This window comes from Lagopus leucura, unplaced genomic scaffold, assembly GCF_019238085.1.
Source record: "Lagopus leucura isolate 7727_CA_CO unplaced genomic scaffold, USGS_WTPT01 Super-Scaffold_810, whole genome shotgun sequence".
Lineage (NCBI taxonomy): Eukaryota > Metazoa > Chordata > Aves > Galliformes > Phasianidae > Lagopus > Lagopus leucura.
The window spans coordinates 4,915,419-4,938,032 of record NW_024962261.1 but is presented as its reverse complement, the minus strand read 5'-3'; the positions used below and the strand labels follow the sequence as shown (position 1 = coordinate 4,938,032).

At 35.8% G+C, this 22,614-nt stretch overlaps 1 protein-coding gene across 14 annotated transcripts in view; it reads left to right on the top strand.

Moving 5' to 3' along the window:
* MEF2C (myocyte enhancer factor 2C) overlaps positions 1–22,614 on the top strand; it is a 138,676-nt gene that overhangs the window by 63,472 nt on the left and 52,590 nt on the right. For all 14 annotated transcript variants that reach the window (XM_042866163.1, XM_042866173.1, XM_042866170.1 and 11 more), the window contains one exon: positions 8,063–8,266. In XM_042866163.1, the coding sequence (XP_042722097.1) occupies positions 8,063–8,266 (204 nt within the window). The remainder of the gene's footprint in view (positions 1–8,062; positions 8,267–22,614) is intronic.

Sequence of the window (22,614 nt, the reverse complement as noted above, 5' to 3'; positions counted from 1 at the left end):
ACTTCTTCACAACAGTTCAGATAGAGCTTAAAATAAATAGGTGTAATGAAATCGTGATACTGTATTATCGTTATCATACAAGGTCACTTACAAAATGTTAAATCCACAGTCTGTGAGCTAAATACAGGAAAGATGGCTTATTAACCTAATGACGTTCTGGTATCAGGTCAGGAACACCCTCTTGCTTTAATATGCTCATTTTCCAGGTTTGCATTCAGGAATATCTGTTCTTATACAGCAGTCCCTCTGATCATCTTGCCACTAGTTCTGCCTTTCTCTTTCCTGCTCATGAAGCATGCTGTTGACAGTGTCATAGTTAAAACTGGACTGAGCTTAGCTCACTGTTTAAAACTGATCACTGAAAGCTTTAAAACTTTCAATTTGTAAGCTGGGGGCTGAAGTGCTATTAAACACCATAGGGTATGTATACTTCAATGTTAAGGTATCTGAATATTAAAGATGCTCCTTTCAAAGTATCATGTCTATGTTAATCTATGGGATATTGCACTATTTCTTAACTTTTTCCTGAATATAACTTTCTATAATTTTTTTTTTTATTCCAACAAATCTGTAAAATTGTGAAACAGCACTTGCTGCAGTTACCAAGCTCAATAGAGAGTAAATGAAAGCTGATAAGTATAGAGAGTTATGGGACAGAGGAAGAATATCCTGGAGGGAAATGACCATTTGCAGGAAGACCTAGATTTGTTCTACTGACTTCGATACCTAATGCAGCTAGTTTCAAACCTAATTTCAGCCACATGCATCTATTTTTATCTGTGCTTCAGGTCTATTTAAAAGGAAAGAGAAAGAGACTCAGCTGAAGCAAAAACTTCCCTGTAGAAATAGAGAAGAGCATTGCATATTAGTGCTAACATGAACACAAGTTATACAGGAAACTTCTGTCCACCAGTTTCCTGATATTTTCAATCTTTATATTATTCAGGATCTGTGATTGTGTGATTTTTTTTTTCCCCCAGGGAATGTTTCCATATAAAAGCATAAATGTTTAACTATGCAACTGAATATCATTCCACTCAGTGAACCTTTGTCTAAAAGATGACATGCTCTTCATCTTTTACATATTTGAATCACCTTTCGTGCTTGCATTAAATTGCACACAATAAAATATATCCTTCATATTTTAGGTCTACATTTAGGCCCTGCTGCTTTTTTTCTTTTTCTTCTTCTTCTTCTTTTTCTTCTTCTTTTTCTTTTTCTTTTTCCTTTTCTTTTTCTTTTTCTTTTTTTTTTTTTTTCTTTTTCTTTTTCTTTTTTTCTCTTTCTTTCTTTTTCTTTTTCTTTTTTTATGAGGTTAGGCTAGGCCTCCATAAGCAAAGCAAGGAATACACTTCATGTTTTTATCACTTCAAAACTATAGTTATCTGTACAAGTCTAATACAGCCTATTTCATGTTACCTTAGACTGCACATGAAGAAATGTTAAAAGGGAGTTGCTGATCTGAAGCATGAATTTCTAGAGTGTATTTTATCTAAGGTTAAGTGTGCTTGTATTACAAATGTATGTTCTGAATATAATTTAGAGTGAATTACATAAGGTAAATATTTAGGTCAAATTACTTTCAATCTGAAGTGAGAGCAAGAAACCTAAGAGATTTCAGTACTGAATGAAGTATCTGCCAGTACAGCAGAGCTGAAAAGAATACAGACAGGCGCAGCTTTACTGTCTTGCAAGGAATGGTTTGAAAAGCCCTAAGGGAGAAAGACCTGGAGGTGGGAAGCAGAACTGAAGCCATTGTGGAGAGGAAGAAGTTACACTCTTCCTGTTATGACAGGAAATGCAGACAAATGTGCTTCCTGACCATTTGCTCAGCAGGGAAAGAAATATTCTTTGACCTTTACCTTATGAACATTTTAGCAGCACAGAACTAGTAAACATGTTTTTTTACTCTAAACATCCATTTGTACCTGCCAAAACTGGTGATAGGACACCAAAAAAAGAAGTTGGTTTTCTTGTGTATTTTATCAGCTACGATTTTTTTTGGATGGAGATCTTTTTTCATTAATATGTCTTTGCCTATAATGCATACGTATGTGTGTATCTGTATGTAATGAACTTAGTCTTATCTCTCAGATTCCATAAAAGGAATTGATGTATCAGAGGTTAACCATTGTTATTCCTGCATCCTTGCCTAATTTTGGACCTTAAATTGTAATTCAAAGCAGGAAGCATGCTGATAATGCATAGCCTACTAATTTATGAGTAGTTGTATCATCCATTAATTAACACACCTCCCAGTTATCCCTCCTCTCTTGATTTACAAAGGAAAAAATCATTTGAGATCCACCGTCATGTGTAGGATTTGAGTAGACTGAGCGATATTACTATTTTATGTTTTTGATATGATAAAAATAGGGATTAACAAAGTGGTACAAAACCTTCTTTTTTATACAGATCATGAACACTTTATTTGTTGTAACCATAATTTAAGGGCATCCTGTTTAGAACTCCTCTTTAACTGGACTATTCAGCAAGGCATAGCTCAATACGCTCGAGGCTTTCCAGGACAATAGCTCTTTCACCAACATAAATCACTGCTGTCTCATCCCTGCTCATTATGGTAGAGGGTTACAAGAAAGTGGAAGCAGGCTGCTGAAGGGTTCTTCAATACTCTTTAAAGGGCCTTTCATTTAATACGATGTGCCAGGCACTGCATAAAGGAAGATTTGTCTAGAGTGAATCCTAGCACTGGCGCTGCCTCCCAGTCCCATTCAGGGCTGCTGTTGCAGATGAGCCTTGTCATATGACAAACAGTTCTAAACAAAAATCAAATACGAGAGAGAATATGACAAAGAGCTCTCTCCTCTCAACTAGTTATTTCTTCAAGGTCTTTTCCAACCTAAGCCATTCTGTGATTCTATTTGGGCTTTCAGCATACGATGATGTGCCTGGCGGTGCATTTTAGTCAGTAGGTTCTTGGTTTATACATGGCTATCTTCATTTTACTGTGTTTAAGGTTAGGTAGGCTTGCATAATACCACCTAATTGTCACTTATGTTTTTCTACTGTTAGTGATCTAGCTCCTGTGTAGAAAATTTAGATACTCTGAAAAGAAATAAGGATGAAGAGAATAATGTTTTTTCTTGACCAGGCAGCATCCATATCCGATACTTCTATGCATCAATTATCCCTGTTTTTCACTAGTTAGTTATACCTTTAATAGCAGGAAATGAATATGAGAAGCATTATTTGCTAATTGCCTGAATCTCTCATTTTCCTATGTCAGAATGGCTGTAAAGATCACAGGACTGGTACTTCCAAAACAGAAAACATTAGCACATGTGCTACGGTTGTTAGTAACAAATGTAGAGAACTCATAATTACATTGGTGTAATAGCTCAGTCATCCAAAATTCAGCCTTTCAAAGTGTCTATGATATCAGAAGGACTAGAGGGACTTGAATTAAAATAAATATATAAGTAAAGCGTCCTGAAGACTATAGTCATCAAATGAATAGTGCTTATGGCTGGTTCATTTCCTCTACTGATGCATTAGCATCCATAGCATCTTTTCTTGCTGAAGGTTTAGATAAATAAAGACTATAGCCCATGACCACTACTACCATTTCGTCTTAAACTATCTGGACTGAAAAATGAGATGGACTCATTCATGTGTGAACATGTGCAAACATATCTAAATTTATATTTCAGCACATTGATGAATTAATGTCCATGATAAAAATAAATAAATAAATAAATAAATAAATCTTCCAGTGCATACATAGTTTTATTCATTATTTTTTTTACTAGGGATTAAATTCTGACTCTGGCACAAATTACCAACAAAATGGAACATATCACAGTGTAAGCTCATGTAGCCGTGGATTCAGACTGTTTACAGATCTGTTCACATACGCTGAAGTGACTAGTCCATGAAACATCCATCAGAAGACTCTTGCAGATTTATGCTTGAAGAGCTAGTTGAGAGGTGTTTCCATGGTACTGAAGAAGAGACAGAGTTGAAGTGGAAAAATGTCCTCTTAACAATCCTTTTTTATCAATGCCTATCTTTTGGCACATATCGTAGTTCTCATTGTTAGCCAGAATTTAATCCAAAATGCATTAAAAGCTTACATTGATTTATATCAAGGAAGTTCAAAGTTTGGTTCATCACATTTTTTTTCAATTTTCCCAATGCTTAAAATCAGTATCTGATTTGTTCACAGTGTTTAAAGTCATCAGCGTATATTCTTTGCCCATGAAAAAGCTGCAGAATTTAGTAACTATTCCTGCTTTGAGGACAGCTTTAATTTTTTTTTTTTTTTTTTAATGACTCTTAAATAAAAAAGTAAACTATAGTGTGAAGACAACTAGTAGTAGCAAACTAGTGAGTTTTTTTGCTAGGGGCTGGAAAGGTTGTTTTGTGCAGGGTTGGAATTCATGGGGTTTTTAGTTACGTTGCAGAGGAAAATGTGGTACACTCCACACCCTGCTGTTTCTGCAATACGTTTACAACTATGCTTTTAAAAGCCTCATAAAAGTATTTAAAAATGGTGTTGTGGTTGCAAATCTTTTGTTTTTCATATGCATACTAAAATAAGGCTTTAAAAACAGTTGAATGCAGTCCTCTTATCTGTTCCACTTCCTCCCTCCACTCCGTATTCAGTCCTATTTGTTCTTACACTACCATTATAAAATATAGTAGCCCAGAAAGAGAGGACTTCATGCATAGGCTATCATGCTTCTAAAAAGCAGAAAAACTGTAAACTGAAAAAGACCTACAGACTATTAGTGGTTTAGACAGCAGGCATAACTAGCCGTGCCTTAACTAAAATTTGTAGGAAAGAATCTAAATCACTAAAGTGATTGGATTCTTTCCACTAAAAAAAAGGTTAAATATTGAGCAAATACTGTAAAAATGCATCCTGTTTGGTTTATTATTATTATTATTTTTTAATATGCTTTTTTAAAATATGTTGAATAATTGCTTTACTGGATGTGTGTTTACTTTCAGTGTCACTAGTGCACTTAATGTCAAATGACAAAATGACACTAATGATGTATGATACTATCGTTACTGTGAATTTTGAATGCAGCATAGGATAGTAAAGTGACTGTGTGACCACTTGGGTTCTTGGTACTGTAGCTGCAATGAGTCAGAAGCTCATGTCATGTGAATTGTGTTTGTCTTATTCATTCTCAGCACTGAGTCAGTTAAAGTAAATTTCGTAAATGCAGGCAGACCATCTTAGGTGCAGATTTCACACTACCTTATACCTAGACACAAAAGAAATCTAAATGCTTTACATAAGTTTTACTACCACTTTGCAAAGTTTCTGCAATAACAGAAAAATATCTGTTCGTTACCTTGGACAACATTTATTTGATACTATTAGTATAGATGAGTGTGGTTAACATAACTGATGGTTAACAAACTCAGACCAAAACACCAAAATTAAGTAATAAGGAAAATGTCTGCTTCTACTCCTCACCAAAACACTGCAGAGTATGTAGAGAAGTATCTTCATCTTCCTTGTGTAGCTGCACAGAAAAGACTATGCAAAAAGATCATTTTTTTCCAGTTTGTGGAATATTCATAATCTTCTGAGGCTACTGACCTTCCTCTATACACTTAAAAGTACGAGCTGACTCGTACCAGAAACTATTTCAATAGCATGGCAATTTCACATATATACAGTTGTTACATACATTTTTATATATATGTATAAATATGCAACAATTAATTGTATAGTAAAAAAGTAAAATTGCAGATTACTGTAGAAACATTGCCATAGATGTTGTTGTTTTTAATGCTTCAAGTAGCGGTTGCATAAATCTTTCTCTAATACATATAGAAAATGTTACAAAGATCAAGAAGTTAACAGCAAATCAAATTCAGAGAAATTGAAATAATGTTTTTAAAAAAATGAAAAAAAAAAAAAAAAAAAAAAAGTAGTATCTAGCTAATCTCTTGTTCTTTCTTCAGTTTCCACAAAAAGGAACTCCAGCCAGTATTATTCTGGTGATAAGTATTATGAAATAAGTATGTGCTGTGCAGCACAGCTGTGTGGTTACTCTAAATGTTCAGGCGGATCTAACAGTAAACACAAACAGTGGCTTTAAAAGACATTTGCTGGAGTGTTCTTTGATGGTGAGAAGCTGTAACATGCTAAATTCTGAGGTTTACGTGCAACAGAAACCGTACTGTATAGAGACACTCCACCTACAGCGCTGTGGTCTACAAGTTGATTGAAAGGCATTTTAGTTGCAGAAAAATATGTTGAGTTAGTCCATTTTATCCTCTGTATGTTAGGCTTCTTCAAAAATGTTAAATATATAGCTGTTTTTCAACAAATGCATTGCAAATTTCCATAATCAAAGAAAATACTAAAAGAGTGTTTGAAAGACTAGTTTACTTTGCAGAATTTAAATGTAGTTTTGTTACCTATCACATTATTTATTCCCAAACTCAAAAGCCATTGAGACAAATGAGATAGAACTTAAAATCAATTACGCATACTTGAGAAAAGGGCTGAGTAAAATGTGTTTATATAATGATTGAATAATTGTACTTAATGGGAATGTATTTTTCTCCATAGTTCTTTGACAGAGGCTAGAGAAACTGAAGTGACATAAGAGGAGCAACATCCAGTATACATTTGGGAGAATAACTGTTCATGGTGCTGGCACACAGCCCACTCTTTTTGAGATGGACAGCAAATAGGGATTAGAAATACTTAAAGGTGACGTTTTGCATGGCATGGCCTAGTGAGATTTAAAGGTAGGCTGGGGTTGCAGTTAGCATTAACCTGCATTAGGAGTTTGATGAGATAAAACAGCAGTCTTATGAACCACGTATAGAGGAATCTTCTTTCCACAGCATTAAAGTGCAGAGGTACTGCTTGTGGTCATTAAGCAGCAAGTATGGAATTAGGCAGACGTAAACTTTGTTGAGTACCAGTCCTTGCTATATCAAATATCTTGCCTACATGTTAAATTTGATTAGTAATAGGGTTAGCAAACCATATTGTATCTGAAAAAATGACATCACTGAAAATTACTAAAAAACAGAAAATTACTAAGGAAAGGGAAACATTCAAGCATACTGTTAGCTTAAACACTTTAAACACATTATTGGAACATGTAAGATATTGCAGGAAAGATAGGAAGAAAAGCATTTATGTATTTGTTGTGCAGAGTCTTTCTTAAAACAGTATCTGTGTAAAATTATAGTGAGGTACAAATGCTTTTCTTACTACCTCAGCTTGCTTGAGGTGTCAGTGCACAAGCTAATCTACTGGGAACAATAAGTCCACGCTTTCATAATGTGACCCACAGTCCTTCATATTAAAAAATGCCAATTCATATTCCTCAACATCTAAATTGAAAGGAGAAAAAATATGATACATATGTGCTTAGGAAGAGGCCATATTTCAGTTGTTGCTCGCGACTAGTGTTTTTATATTTATTGTATATTTCTCATTTTTCACATGAAAATGTAAGCTTTAAATAAGATGTACTTAATTTTTTTATGCTATATATTTCTCCAAAAGTATATTGAATTGTCTGAACAACTTATCTTTATATACAACTTAAATTCTGTATGAAATAATTCCTTGTGTTGAAAAACTAGGAGTTGGTTGGAACTGATTTAAGTGAATTGCTATCAACAATAGAAATTTACTGCATGTGTTCAAGCTATTTGCTTTTGCAAATCTAAGCTGCAGTTTTACAAAATTGATGGGAAAGGTGTATGCAGCACAGGGTGAGGGTGTTCAAGGCATAACTATGTGAGTTAAAAATTTACACAGAAAGATGTAGCACCAACACCATATAGTGCTGCTTGAAAATGTGCCATGCCTTTTACCTGTACCTTGAGTATTGTGCAGTGAGAATTAAATATGTTTCCTCACTTACATAACAAACATATTCTGTTTTGAAACCATTTGTATGTATGTACTTTCCTTTTGAACTTGCTCAATTCAAAGACTACTGTGGACATGTATATTTAATAACAGTAATAAAAAAAAAAAAAAAAAAAGGGGGGCTGCAAAGATCAACTTGGACATTTTTTACAGCCTTTTTTTTTGCTTTTCTTCCAGGTGACATTTACAAAGAGGAAATTTGGGTTAATGAAGAAGGCTTATGAGCTGAGTGTTCTGTGTGACTGCGAGATTGCTCTAATAATCTTCAACAGCACCAACAAACTGTTCCAGTATGCCAGCACGGATATGGACAAAGTGTTGCTGAAGTATACTGAGTATAATGAGCCGCATGAGAGTCGAACGAACTCAGATATTGTTGAGGTAAGATTTTGTGCTCAGTGAATCAGACAGGCCCAATCACACTTTTAAAAGGGTGACAGAATGGTCCTGTGAAGTGATCTAGCAGCAAAAGAGCAGAACAGGGGTGGAGGCATGTTGTTGGGGGAGCTGAAGACAGTGTGTGAGGTTCAGGAGAGCAGCAGAGATTTGAGAGATGCTGTTTATTTTGTGAGCTGTGTTACCCTGCTGAGTCTGAAACGCTCAGCAGATGTACTTGTGTTGGTGTCACCAGCCCTCAGTTGTTCAGCTTTCTGTCCTGCTTTGTCGCTTGAGTCCTCTCCATGCTTTTACCACCACCTCCCTGCTGAAAATCCTGTCTCATGGCTGCTCCCAATGATACGCTCCCTGGAAAGCACTGCATGCATTTTCTCCTCACTCGGAAAGTTAGAATGTTCTCCAGCCAGAAGGAGTTGAAAAAATGCACTCTAAAAGACATGTGAGAAAGATTTAGAACTAGTGCTGTAAGGCATTTTTATAAGCTTTTTGCTTATCTACAGAATTGGGAGGGTTTAATAGAATGCAAGAAAAGTTTACCTGTGAGTTATATTGCTTCAGCTCTCTCTCGTATGGAATGCTGTTACCATAATATAATGATAGCAATATCAAAGAAATACCATCAGAATGATGGAAACACCTTATGATTACATTTTAAAAATTGAACAAGGCAAGGCAAGTTGTATCTACCATTACTGGCAATTATTCATTAAAATTCAAGTTTTTCAATGTTAAGCTCTAATGTTTACAGAAAAATCAGTTTAATATCTAATCACGTTAAGATTCAAACCATTCAACATAAATGTAGCTCTCAACGATTTTTTTGTAATAGCAAAACATATCTGAAGAACTGCTTATGTGTCTTATACGAGTCCTTTTATCAGAGCACCTAAGCAACTATTGAAAGAATATGGTCTTGCCTTGGAAATCAATAAAACTTTGATCATGCTATTGACTACCTTAGCCTACACACTTAAATCACTCCAGATGATTTTAAAGGTTTTAGTTTCCAATTTTAAATAACTTGGATGCTGTTGAAAGAGCACTTTTGGAAATGGCACCTGCGTTATTCATGTATTTGTGATTGGCAATGGAAGAAAGAATGTGTGTAAATTGAGCTGGCATACAGCATAATAGGCATCATTACACCTGTTGCAAGATGTCACAATTCAACACCACTGATCAGCAAAGATTACAGTAATCTACATTACTTTTCAGTCTATCCTTAAGCTAATGTATAAGACTGTACTGTTCTGCTTCTTCTGTGAACCCCCACAACTACTTTGTTAGGGTAAGATGAGCTTCTGACAAGAGAGAAAAAAAAGAAAAAAAAATTTGAATTAGGACTAAGAAGAAATTATATAATTTCTTCCACCGCCATCTCTTTTCCTCTCTTACTTTAAACCTCCTACGTAGACATGAAGCCTTTCCTGTCACTCAAAACTGGTTGGCCCATGTCCTGTTCAGCAGAATTCAAAATCTGTCCCCAAAATAATTCCCTGTCCTCTTTTACTGGCAGAAAGCCAGATTATTCTTAGCAGGAAAAGTTTCCTGTGATATCTTTACTCTTTCCTGCAGGATTTCTGGTGGGAACGGGTGAGTAAGCCACTTGCTAGAGCCTTATTACTTGTTTGCAATGAATGAAAACTTCTGGCCACGAGGGCTGTGTTTTTTCAAGGAACTTGGGTGAAAATACAGAATTTAAAGTAATGTCTAATGTATTATAGCTTTGAAATTTTCAGAAGGAACACTTTTTGCACCTATCAAATTCTTTTCCTTCATGAATAGTGATCCAGTTTGTATCAGTTTATGGGCACTTTTGCATATCAGTGCATGGTTTTTATTCAGAATTATTCAAAATTCTGTTAGAATCACTTTTCACTGCTCTGAAAGTGGCCAGATAAAAATAGGTATCTGAAATAAACATTCTTTTATTTCAGTAGTCTATCAGTGAAGTGCATTTTTTATGGTCTTTTTTCCTTTTTTTTTTTTTTTTTTTTTTTTTTTGTCAGCTCTGAATTAAGTCATTTGACTGCTTTGCTCTTATGATTTTCGATGTTCTATCTGCAATGCAAAATACACAAGCCACACCAAGGCCAGAATCTAAGGAATTCTTGTGCAGGCAGAAGTTTAGAATAAAGTCCCGTATTACCATGCCTTGATAATTAACAATATCAATGAACAATGATGCAATGAAGGACCAAGGCCCACACAAATTTGCAGTTTGAGAAATTTCTTACTTGGTGTAGTTTGGATATTTTTAGATACATAATATGCCACATATTTAAATATAAAAACTGAACAGGTAAACTGTCTATATTAGACATATTTTCCTTGTAAACAATCCATTTTTTTAACTCTGTGATAGCTAGATTTCACACTTACAATTTTTTATCTTGTCTTTCTGGAGCAATAAGAAACTTCTGAGTTTCAGACTGTATTATTAAATCTCATCATTTTTAATTAAATGACTGTTCAATACCTACATTTCAATGGAAAAATAAAGGGAATAACTGTGCTCTTAGATTTTTACATAGATTTAATAAAAACTTCTTAAAGTAGACTTTTGGAAATTTGAAATATAACTTCAATTGTAAAAAAATCTTTTATCCAATTTCTATTCATATTTGGCATATTTCACCATTTAGCTAATTTCCAACTTGCAGCAGAACTATGCTATCAGTAATTAGAACATGGTATCTTTTAATAGTTGTGATGCACAGATCGAGCAGTTTGGTCCTACTCAACATACAGCGATATAATCTGATAACTGGTGTGACATAAAATGGAGGGAGAGAGAAGAGAGTATTCTAAAACTCACTTAGTTCTGGGTAATTTTTTAACTCTTGGTTTAATTTTTATTTTTTTTAAGTCTGTACTTTCCTTACACATGTAACAATTCCATTTTTATGCAACATATATATAAACTGAGATTGTCTTTTGCAGTTCCCTCATTCAAAATGGAGTTTATTAACGTGCAGTCTGGCGTCTCTGAGTTCTTCACCTCCTACAAATTATCTACAAGCTAAATGTGTTTCAGATATTAGCCAGTAAATATACTTACAATTTCCACTGGTTACTAAAATTTAATTCACACTCTTGAAGGAGGAAAGATTTGCATTCAGCATGCAAGTTTGTCCATTTTAAGCAACAGTGACAACTACTGCGCATCGCACTGAAATTTGTATGGCAGTTTTACAATACATATTAGTTCTGCAAAAAAGGATTCATTTTGAGACTTCTGTTTAGAGTTAACTTGATTCCTAAAACTGAAACTTTTATGTCCTCACCCACCAAACCACTCACGCCACAGACTTTCATTCAATTTTCCTTCAGTTAAAAGCTGCGTGCTGGTGGCTGGATATAGTAACTTGAAGAAGCAGCAGAGTCTGTGTTGAGCTGTTGTACCTGTGTATGCTGAGAAGGAAAGAAGATCCTCCATCTTTATGCTAACTTACCAGTGTTGTATGTAAACACTAAAAACAATGCATTCAGCAGCTCTCATTTAAAATCCTGCCATGCAACTACTAGAAGATCTGTAATTCTTTACTTAAAATGATATTACATTTTTAATCATTACAAAAATCCTGAGGCACTTATGACACATTTTTTGGTGCAGTAGTTTTCCTTACAAATAGTTACAAGCTCTCCTTAGAAGTTTGTCAATATCTCCAGCTCCTATCTGCTTTAACAAAATATATATATATACCTTGTAGGTCTATCATTTAACATCAGCACAATTGTATAGATGAGGATTTCCTTTTAGCAGTGACAAAATGGAGAACAAGAGTGTCAGCTTTACAACTAATAAGTACATGTATTATGCATTTTTGTTCTTATTTAACATAAGGCCATATCCTCTCCTTGCTTCTGTAAAATAAAAATGTAGCACAACTTATTTCAGTGACATTTCTTTGTCACTCTGCAATAAGAATAGAATGTGATGCCAAAGCACCGTAAGACCGCCACTTAGGAGCTCAGAAAGGACAACCCTCTTTGACTGGAGGAGCGTATTTTAGATTATAAATACAGAGAAGTGTTTTGCATAGTGGCAGCAATTACAATTACTGTGTTAGCCATGCTCGAGAAATTTATTGTGGCTCTTCAACTAAGCCACCGATCTGCTTATTATAGGTGAAATTTCCTGCCTGTCTTCTCTCACTGTCCCTGCTTCCTTGTCACTTCTTTCACATCAAATTGCCAGCTCAGTTTTAGCAGATCTCTAGTGAGTTTTCACTAAAACTTATTTTTGATTCTGTTTTTCAGACATCAAGTCTAATACTTTGATCATTACTCAGCATGAACATAAATCATCCCTCCACAATTCACTAATTGCTCCATCTTTCAACTCTTTTTAGGCCCCTGGTACATTGGTTTCTCTGACCCTCCTGCTCTTATTGTCACATTTCTCCAGCTGGCTGCCACTCCCCTGCTGATTCAGTGGTCACTGCATTTAATTCAAGTTCTCCTACTATATCAGCCCTTTCAAATTCATCCCATTAACCATATCTTCCATTTTCTGGCACATACATCCACCTTCTCACTTCCCCTCTGCTTTACCACTGACCACTGGTAAAGAGAAAAGAGAAACACAAACTTCTTCCATTTTTCTCTTTTCTTTCTGAGCTTCAGTTATCAGTTCTGATCACCCACCAAATCATCTCTGAATTTTGTAAAGATCATTCCTTAAAACTCTTTCTTTCACAGTTATCTATTTTCAACTACTCCTTTCTTTCTCTTTTTATTCTTCTTTCTAAATCATTTTCACACGCATAAGGAATACAAGCTCCCTTGCAAACACTTACAAATAGTAAGAACTTTAAGAACTCAACACCTACAATATGGTGTCATACCCTTCTCTTTCAATAAAACCTGATAATAATATGGTTTCTCATTTGGCATGGCTTCTCATGGCATTCTCCTACACTTGTGTTGGTTTGGGTTTTATGGTGTTACTTGTTTCTTTAGTGTGTGCGTGTGATTTTTGTTGTTTGGGTGGGGTTTTTTTCCCACTGAATACTTAGAAGCATATAATGTCCTTTCAGCACCTTTCTCACACAAAATTTACAACCCTACTTCAAATACAGCACAGTAAGAACAGTAACAAAATAAGGCAATGATTATACTGTAACAAGATAGTCCATGTAAAATACATTAATCCCGTTTCAGTCAAAAAATGAGCACCTTCTGACCAATACTGAGGGTCTCTTCACCTTTGACTCATCCTTGCTTTCATCTTTCTTAGCTTCTTGCCACTTGCAGTGCCATGCATAATTTTTTTTTTCTGTCATCTTGTGTCCACTAGTGTAGATAAATGCTTCTGTCCTCTTCCCGTTGCTTCAGCAGCTGTTCCTTCAGTATGCATGATAGGAAGCGCATTACACTCAATGCCCCACCATCCTTTTCTCACTGTAATTGGATAAATTTGGAGAAACTCTCTTAGGATGAAATCTTAGTGATAGTGAAGACTGTGTCAAGAATTAGCCTGAGCTGCCATAGGATACTTTAACTAGCCAAGGGCTGTTGTGTTGGTGTTGCTGGTTGGCTACAAGGGAAATAAAGGGTAGTTCTAATTCACAAACAGAAGTCACATTTTTAAATAATTCAGGAATTACAGATCCTTTCTAGCACTGTCTTTTCTGTGTGTTTTCCACATGGTGACACATCTTCGTTGCTTTACTGTCTGCTGCTGAATTGACCTTTTGTAGAAAGGTCACACTTTGCCCAGTGTGCGCCTGCATTTGGTGAGGGAGAATGAACTGAACATTGCAAGACAGGCTAGTGCCAAATGCAACTGCATTTTCCACATTGGAAAGTACTGAACTGCTACACACATAAATTCTACTCGCAGATTGCACATCTTGGTTTTTTTTACGACACAAACAGACATCTTTACACACTTCATTGTTAAGATATTAGAAAACAAAGTAATGCCAAGCCATGTCGATTTGGAGTAAGAAGAAATACTTTACTGTGAGGGTGATGAGACACTGGAACAGGTTGCCCAGAGAAGTTGTGGATTCCCCTTTCCTGGCAGCATCCAAGGCTAGGCTGGATGGGCCTGTGAGCAACCTGGTTCCTGCCTATATGGATCCCTGCGTATATCAGGAGCGCTGGAACTAGATGATCTTAAAGGTCTCTTCCAACTCAAACCCTTTAAGATTCTATTCTGTGATTCTGTGTAGAGTGGTGGAATTCATAATATTGCTTGTGTCTGTGTGTTCGTTACTGCTTACTAAGAAAACTTTGTTTTAAAAAATGCATAATGAAAACACAAAACCAATCACAGAATCATTGAATCATAGAATAGGATCATAGAATGCTGTAGGTTGGGAAAGACCTCTAAGATCATTTAGTTTACCTACCACCAATACTGCCCACTATACCATATCCTTCAGTACCACACCTACATGCATTTCCAAAGCTTTGTAGAACTAGTTTAAATTGAGAATCTGACATTTAGCACGACCAAAAGAGGAGTGGTAAGATGTATGAAATACTGCTAAATTTCCAATGATTCTCCTTGAGACTTAGAACATAGTATTACTTTAGCACATCAGGAGGTTGCAATGAAGTTGGTATTCAGGCAGCAAAAGTTGGCTGCATGGCCAGTGTATTATGCCTGAGAGGAATGCCACAGTCCTGTTTTGCTGTTGGGTTTACTGCATGTACAGGTGTGCTGTGGGTTCTGCAACACATGTAGGATTAGTCACTTGGTGGGGAAGTTCTGAATGAAATGAAGGGGAAAAAATTCATTCTGTCAATTATTTCTAAAGGTCACAGAGCTAATGAGTAGCTGGGAGGTTAATTAGATTCTGAAAGCCTCTTCATATCAATTAAGACTCTTATCTTTATATTTGTAGTAAATAAGCCCATATAGCTCTCTAAGTGTGCTCCTTCGAGGACAAGCAAGGCAACTGTTGGATTTTGTTTAACATAATAAGAGTATTTGCTTCTCCTGGCATCATAACATAATACTGCATATAAACAAGCTGTGAAATACACATCAAGTCAGCTCTTCAGCTACTAAAATCAGCGGAATTATTTCAGCTACCATGGGCTAAAGATCTGGGGCATTATAGAAAGTAAACTTGTATGTAAGAAAGGTTATTCAGGGTGATCTAAAGACAGTGCAGTCTATTGGATACTGCCCTGGACCAGGACTCATGAGACTTTCATTTTATTAATAGCTTCGCCAAATACTGTTGTGTGACCTTGGACGAGTCACATTTCCTCTTAATGCTTCAGTTTCCCTATCTGTAAAATGGGAATAGCGTTATTGATTTCCTTTGTAAATTGGTTGGAGACCAGCTTGCTAAAAATCAGCTACTATTACCAGTTTCCACAGGCCAGGAGATGATTGGATGGGGTCAACTGGCCAAAGAATTTCATTTAAATGATGATTTAGGCTTTTTAAGTATTTGCTTCTCATTTCATTTTTAGTAAACATGAGCCAAACTGTTATTGCTAACCAGATGTATGACAAAATCCTGGGTGGGCTTTAAGATATTTATTTGTTTGTTTGTTTGTTTGTTTAATATTCCTTTAGTCTTTCACTGCTTGTCTTTTCGATTTCAAAGCTTTGGAAAATGTGTTTGTAATCCATAATTCTCACATGAATTTATTTCTATATTTTTACTATTCAAGGTGAGTACAAAAAGATAGGAAAATACACTGTTTTCAAAAATGCTAAAAAACTTCCTCTTCACTTTATCAATCTTAATTTTATTTTTTCAAGCAAATAATTAAGAAACAAATCTTTTGAAATCTAACATTCTTACCTAATCTCATTATTCCATCAATTTGGATTTTATATTAGCTACTACAACGTCATAGAAAGAAAAATTTCAAAGTGGGAAAATTGCGAAAGTTGGTTCTTTTCCATCCAAATTAGTCCCTCTACTAGATTCAGTAAATAGCCGTTTTTCCTTCTCACTTACACATATGAGATTTTTGACTCTGTTTCTTTCAGAAACTATTTATTACAAAATAAAAGGTCAAGTGTAGATACTGCTTTTATTTTATTTTGAATAGATCTCAAATTAGTCCAGTAAGTGAAAAATGCAGCAATCCCCCCCTTTCTCAAAAAGGCCAGCTTTCCACTATGATTTATTTACAACAAGGTTTTAGTTAGCATAAAACATATTTTTTAATCCTAATAGATGTCAAATGAAAGTGAAGTATCTCACTTGATTAACTTGCTTTTCCATAATTAGAATTAGAGTGTAGGGAATGAAAGAAGATGAATGGATGCAAATGGAGGAACCTTCTAGTTTTTACTTATTGAGGATTAGTCCTTATCACTGGTCAGATCCTCATGTTATTTTTCTTTTATACTTCTGTTCTTAATAATAACTTCAAAAATATTTCAATATTTTAGGAATTTTTTGACTGGATTTTTGGAAAAATGGTGGGATAACAAAGATTAAAAATACAGGTAGAATATACATGTGTTTCAAACTTTTTTTACAGTTCCTTTCGTTGTCAAACTGGGAACATAAATCTGTATGTCTGAGAACTCGGTCTATTTCACAGATGACTGTTTCTTTCTCCAAAACATGATATATCTGGCCTAGAAACTGGAAAAATCTTACAAGTCTGTGTAACATTCTTATAACTTAATAGCTCCAAAGTTTTATCCCAATCTAGTCATTGGAGAACATTCTTTGTTTTTGTAGTCACTGTTTCACATAGTAACATCTTGTTGTATTTTGGTCTGTTTGCCAGAGGGTAGGTTTATTTTTAAATCCCTGAACTCTGAATTTTCTTTATTTTTCCAAGATTGGAAGCAGCTGAAACGCCTGGAGTTACAGGTTGAAGGGCTTGCTTCGCAATGTGAGATGGGAAGCCTCATCCCCTCCCCCTTTTGTGTTTTTCTTTTTTCAGATTTTTCCTGACAAATGTCTCTTAACTGATATTCATCTAAAAATAGAAAACTGCCTAACTAAAAATAGCTTGGCTCTCAGTCTTGCCAAGGAAAATGGAGAGGAATATGCGTGGAAGGCTGAGTAATCCAGCTCTATTCATTCACAGATCCCTTTGAGAATGCAGGCGATGATAAAGTGCCCTCAAAAAACCACAGGCCTGACTTGCTCTCTTCAGACTCTTAGGTGCCAATAAACATTTTAGCCCAAGGATATATTTTTTTTTCTCATAGATCGTAAATACTTTCTGAAAGACAAGGCTTTGTTTCACAGAAGCTGACTTACTGTCAAAAATAGCTGACTTTCCTAAGGTCCCTTTTTCTTTCTCTTTTTTTTTTGTTTTATAACTTTCCGCATGTTTTTTAATTTATTTTCAGATGAGCAATGACTGCACTGTTCTGTCAAAAAGTACCATGAAATGTCACATATCTAGACCAAATGAATGAAAAGATAGATACTTTTCATTGATTTCATACTTTGGATCATATTCTCAAAAGTTCACTTATTGCTCAAGAGAAGTTTATTGCTCTGATTCTGGGCAGTAAAAGTGAGTGTGTAGACAGATGGCTAATTTCACTCAGAAATCAAACAGTTTGGTAGCCTGGTACTTGCTATAATCCACGAGTTAAAATTGTTATTTGTAATTCTTCATGTATCCAAAGCTCAGGTTTATGCAGGGGGGTATAGGAGACGCAAATGGCAAGGGGAAGAATCTAATTAGCCTAAAAATAAGCCTGTTGAGAACTCTGCAAAGCAGTACATTTTCATTTGGAAAGCTGTCACATTAGAGAAAGCCAATGTCATTTTGGACTGCAAAGGTTTTTGTATCATCATTGTGAGGTATCACCTGAGGCATCAGCTCCACTTACAACAGAAAAGACACCAGGAAAGACAGAGCATGTTGTTTAAAACAGAAATATTTGTTGTTAGTCTGTATGGAGCTTTTGTACTGGGTTTTTTTAGTTTTGTGTTGTTGTATTTTTTTTTTAAATCTGAGTAACCTGGTCAAACACAGCAACAGGGTGTGGAAATGTCAGTACAGTTCACAGGGTTATTTGGGCCTGAGTATTGTTTTGTTCAGTTCCTGTAATGCTGTTTGTGATAAGACGCTGAAGACAAAGGACGATAATTGATGGAAAGGGACTTAAATCACTCCAAAAAGAATCAAGGTCCTTGTATTTGGGTACATCGACTCTTCTGGTCTCCTTCCTCCTTGTAAAGCATTTTTGTCTTCTTGTATGTCGGCCCCCTACTGCTCTTTGTAATGGAGGCAGACCACAAGTGATTCCTTTATGCAGTACACAGGGTGTAATTGTGTCTGTGTGGTGTAGTAGTAATTACCGAGGCTGAATTCCTGTATTGTATCTTCACTGCAAGTTTGGAAAAATAGGGCATACTACCCTACATCACCATTTTCAACCTAGATAGCGAGCTACTTACTGCTGTGTTCCAGAGACAAAAGCTTTTGTGAGCAAACCCATTTTTCACTTTCAAGACATCCCTGCTTTGAAAGGTAAATACAAAATGTGGTTGTTTACCTGGATTCTGCACAGTAATATAATCAGAAATGTAATAATGCCACGTCTTCTGTTTTCTCACAACTGTCTTCAGCACAGTTAACTGAACTTGCCCTCCTGTCCCCCCAGACTTTTTGTTTTATTGGACTCCCATAAGCTCTCAGCTATTCCCATTGAGCCACAGTGGAAGACTGCATGGTAAGATTCCTGCAAAATCAGAAAGCAGTGCAGTTTTTCACATGCTTATAATGAGTCAAGATTTTTTCTTAGGGTACAAATGTTCCCAGATGTTGTCCCATACCTGCTGCTTACAACTCTTTTTATTAGGTAAAAGGAGTCCTACATTATCAAAAACCGAAAAACCCTAATATGTAAATTCCACTGATCAGGTATGTTTACACCCCTAACTTAAAGTCTAGAATGGTCAGTGGGAACCTTCTGGCAAACTTCAAAATCATCTGGTTACAATTTCTGTAGAAGCAATTTCTGCACATTCTATCACCTTTTCTAGTAAGTAATAGTGTAATAGCTCTTCTTTCTACAAACAGTTATAGAGGTACTGTTTCAGACTGTGAAACTATTTGCAAGGAGAAAGCAGAATACTCCAATGAGAGTACGCAGTGTTGTAGCTTTATTTTTTAAGCAGTTTTCCTATCAGTAAAGGTGGCAGAATTGGGACCTAAATAGTTCATACTCCAAGAAGCATTCATTGTGTATATGGAGAAATAAATGTGCAGTAAATATGCTTCTATGCCACAAAGTTAGAAATAGGCAAGCCCCTCCTTGAGCAGCAAAGGCACCCTGCAGGAGGTGCTTGGTGAAGAAACACCAGAAAGGATAGGGATACAAAAAATCCAGCTTTGTGCCTACTCTACCTCACCTTCAATAGAGCTGGTATTTTAAAAGCTCTTCTTGCCTTATCCTTCCATGCTGCATGAAGCAAAATTCCTCCATGTTTCTTCTCCCCTGGACTGCAGGCAAGTAACTCTATCTGTTCTTGTGATACCTTCCCACTGTTTTCTCTGGCAAAAGTTATGTTAAACTTCAAAATATGCTGACTTTTCTCCCTTTGTTACAGTAAAAACATAGAAATTAATTATTTATTTGTGTACTATAAGATTTGCATTCGACCTTTTGTATTATGTAGCTAATAATGATTGGGCTCCATTTGCTCTGAATCAAGGAGTCCTCATGTGCTTGTGTATGTAAAAGACAATTGAAATTAATGTAAATTATCAAATTTGCAGGGCTATAAAGCCTCAAACACCTACACCTTATTGTTCTGCATTTTTAATACTCAAAAGTCTAGTGGTCAGCTATGAATTAATGTCCACTGGTCAGAACTGCTAAGCTTTCTGTGGTAGTTAAATCTTAAGCAGCCATTGTTCCTCGAACAAAAAAAAAAAACATTTAGAACAGGGTTTCAATCAGCATCTTCTTTATGCTGTAGTTTATAAAACCACAACTTTACATTATTGTGTCTTCCTTACTTAATATTGCTGTGGGCAATTTTGCATATGGTTACCAGTTAATGAGGGAGTAAATATACTATTAAAAGAAGTTGCATAATCTGTGATCTAAACTTTAATTAACTGCATTAATGCTTTTGTGTGATAGAGAGCAGTGTTAAAGAGAAAAAATCGTGATATAATGAATAGGCTTGCATTAGAAAAAAAATCTCAAACCCATTATTTATATCATCCTGTGTGATCTATAGACAACTATAATTACATTTTATAGTGCACTGTTATAGAAATGTGCATGCACTTTACTTTGGGTTGTAAAAGTATACGTTTATTTCTTTGATCAAATGTTACAGCACACAGGCTGTTCAAAGAAAGCAAATTATAGAAGAGTCAATACAAGTATTTTAAACAACTCACAGCTGCTATAGATTGATTCAGAAGAGATCAAAATCTTGACAAAGAAGCAATTCCTAAAGGAGCATATGTTGTTTAAAGTATATTTAGCTTACTACAAAAGAATCATAGCTATAACATGACCAAACATAAAAACACGCAATTTATTCTTTCACAGTTATAATCCAAGGCTTGGTTATTACACACTTCTAGCATGTTCAAACAATCATCAATAAAATAGAAGCTTTACACTTTTGTCTCCAGCAGCTGTAAATGTGCACCTTAGCATTTAATCTGTATTTTTGTAACCTATTGAAAATAAGCTTTTCTTCTCTAAAGTGAATTTTCCTACAATGCATATATATTGTTTAACTCAAGGATAAAAAAAATTATAATTATGCTTCATTTTTTTTCCGTCCTAGACCTTAAAGTGTTTCACGGAAGTGACTAAACATGAGTTTTAAAATATGGCAACTAAGATGATTATCCAAAAGTGTAACTTGAGGCATATGAACTTTGTGAGAAACCTTGTTATTTGGTATTGAAGGTATCTAGGGGCCTGTACTGTGTTCCCTTCGGATAAACCCAGTCTGGACCAAAATGGAAAGCTTTTTCCCCCCAGAAGATCCAGAAACTCTCAGTCCCCACAGTGGCAAGCATTTATTGAATGCCTGAATGCCCCTTAGGTCTTCATGGGTGGAGGTGTCTGCAGTCCTGGGAAAGCAGTGTTAACTTCTGATGAAGCGTAGGATTTCTGAAACTGTGTTTGCTTTGTCTGGATCTGTCACACACATCCTAGTAACCTGCTGCCTGGCTTGGATCCTGTTCTTCAGTACCAAGATTTTACTGTGCCCTGCATAGGAAGCCTCATATCCTAACAGTTTGATTGCCACTTTGGAGGTCAGGTGCCTAAATGTCAAGTATTGCCAAATTGAGCTTTCTGTGTGCCTAAATCCTTTACTGGACCTGTTCCATAGCCCTTTCCTGTCACAAGGCCATTTCTTGCAGCAAGGGAATTACAGCAGGGTGTGGACTGCTTTTTATGGCTTCAATGTAAGCTCTTGGGTGCACATCAAAGCAGTGTGGCTAAAAGAGAACTTCTTGTCAACTAGTTTTCTATCCTGTCCCTTTAAAAAATACTGATTTCCTGAATGAGCCTTAAGAAAGTGTGCTCTTATTTCTCTGTCCCTAGACGTCTTCATTTATAGCTTTCAAATATTGGCAGGTACAGGAGATTCTGCCTAATTGGCTTCGTTAGCCAAATGGTTGAACTATTTGGACCTTTGTAGATATCTACATTTGCCCATTCTGAGTTGGACTGCATAGAATCACAGAATCATAGAATCATAGTATTGATAGGTAGTAAGGAGTTTGTTTTCTAGAGTAAAAACTCCCTTAATGACAATGCCTATGAGGGTTTCACAGCTGAAGGTGAGCAGGCTATTTATGCCATAGTCTGAACTTAGGTAAATCACTGAGTCCTCAAAACTTACAGAAACCTCCCTCTCATGTGGAATAAATTTTTAATTCCCATCCCGTTAAGGAATCTGAGAGTTCCTCTGTACAGCCATTTTTATAGAAGAAATGTTGTTTTCACTTTCTGTCACTGTCAGTGATGGAGCAAAAGAGCTGACCAAACGTTCTGCAGTTAAGCTTCTCCATGATCTCTGTGACCAATTCAGTAGCACAAATAAAAAACTCATCCATTCCCACTACTGCTATTTTATTGCAGGGTTTTGTGATCTGGTATACCCCAGGCAGAAACAAGAATCCTGCCAAGCTTTGGAAACACTGTAAGAAGTCTTTGGCGTAGCTTATTTCAAAGTTTCATGTTGTTGAGAAACTGCACACAACCCTCAGGACTGTGAAAGTGCGGAGACTAGGAACAAAATTGTTCACTTCTGCAATAGAAGATTTATTATATGCCTGTTTCTTCCACACCAGCTGGCCTCTTCCTGGAAAGGATCTTATAGCAGTCCTGGTTTTCACTGAAATTTTGTCCCTTCTGGATACTTCTTTGTCCTTTTTGCTGCTGT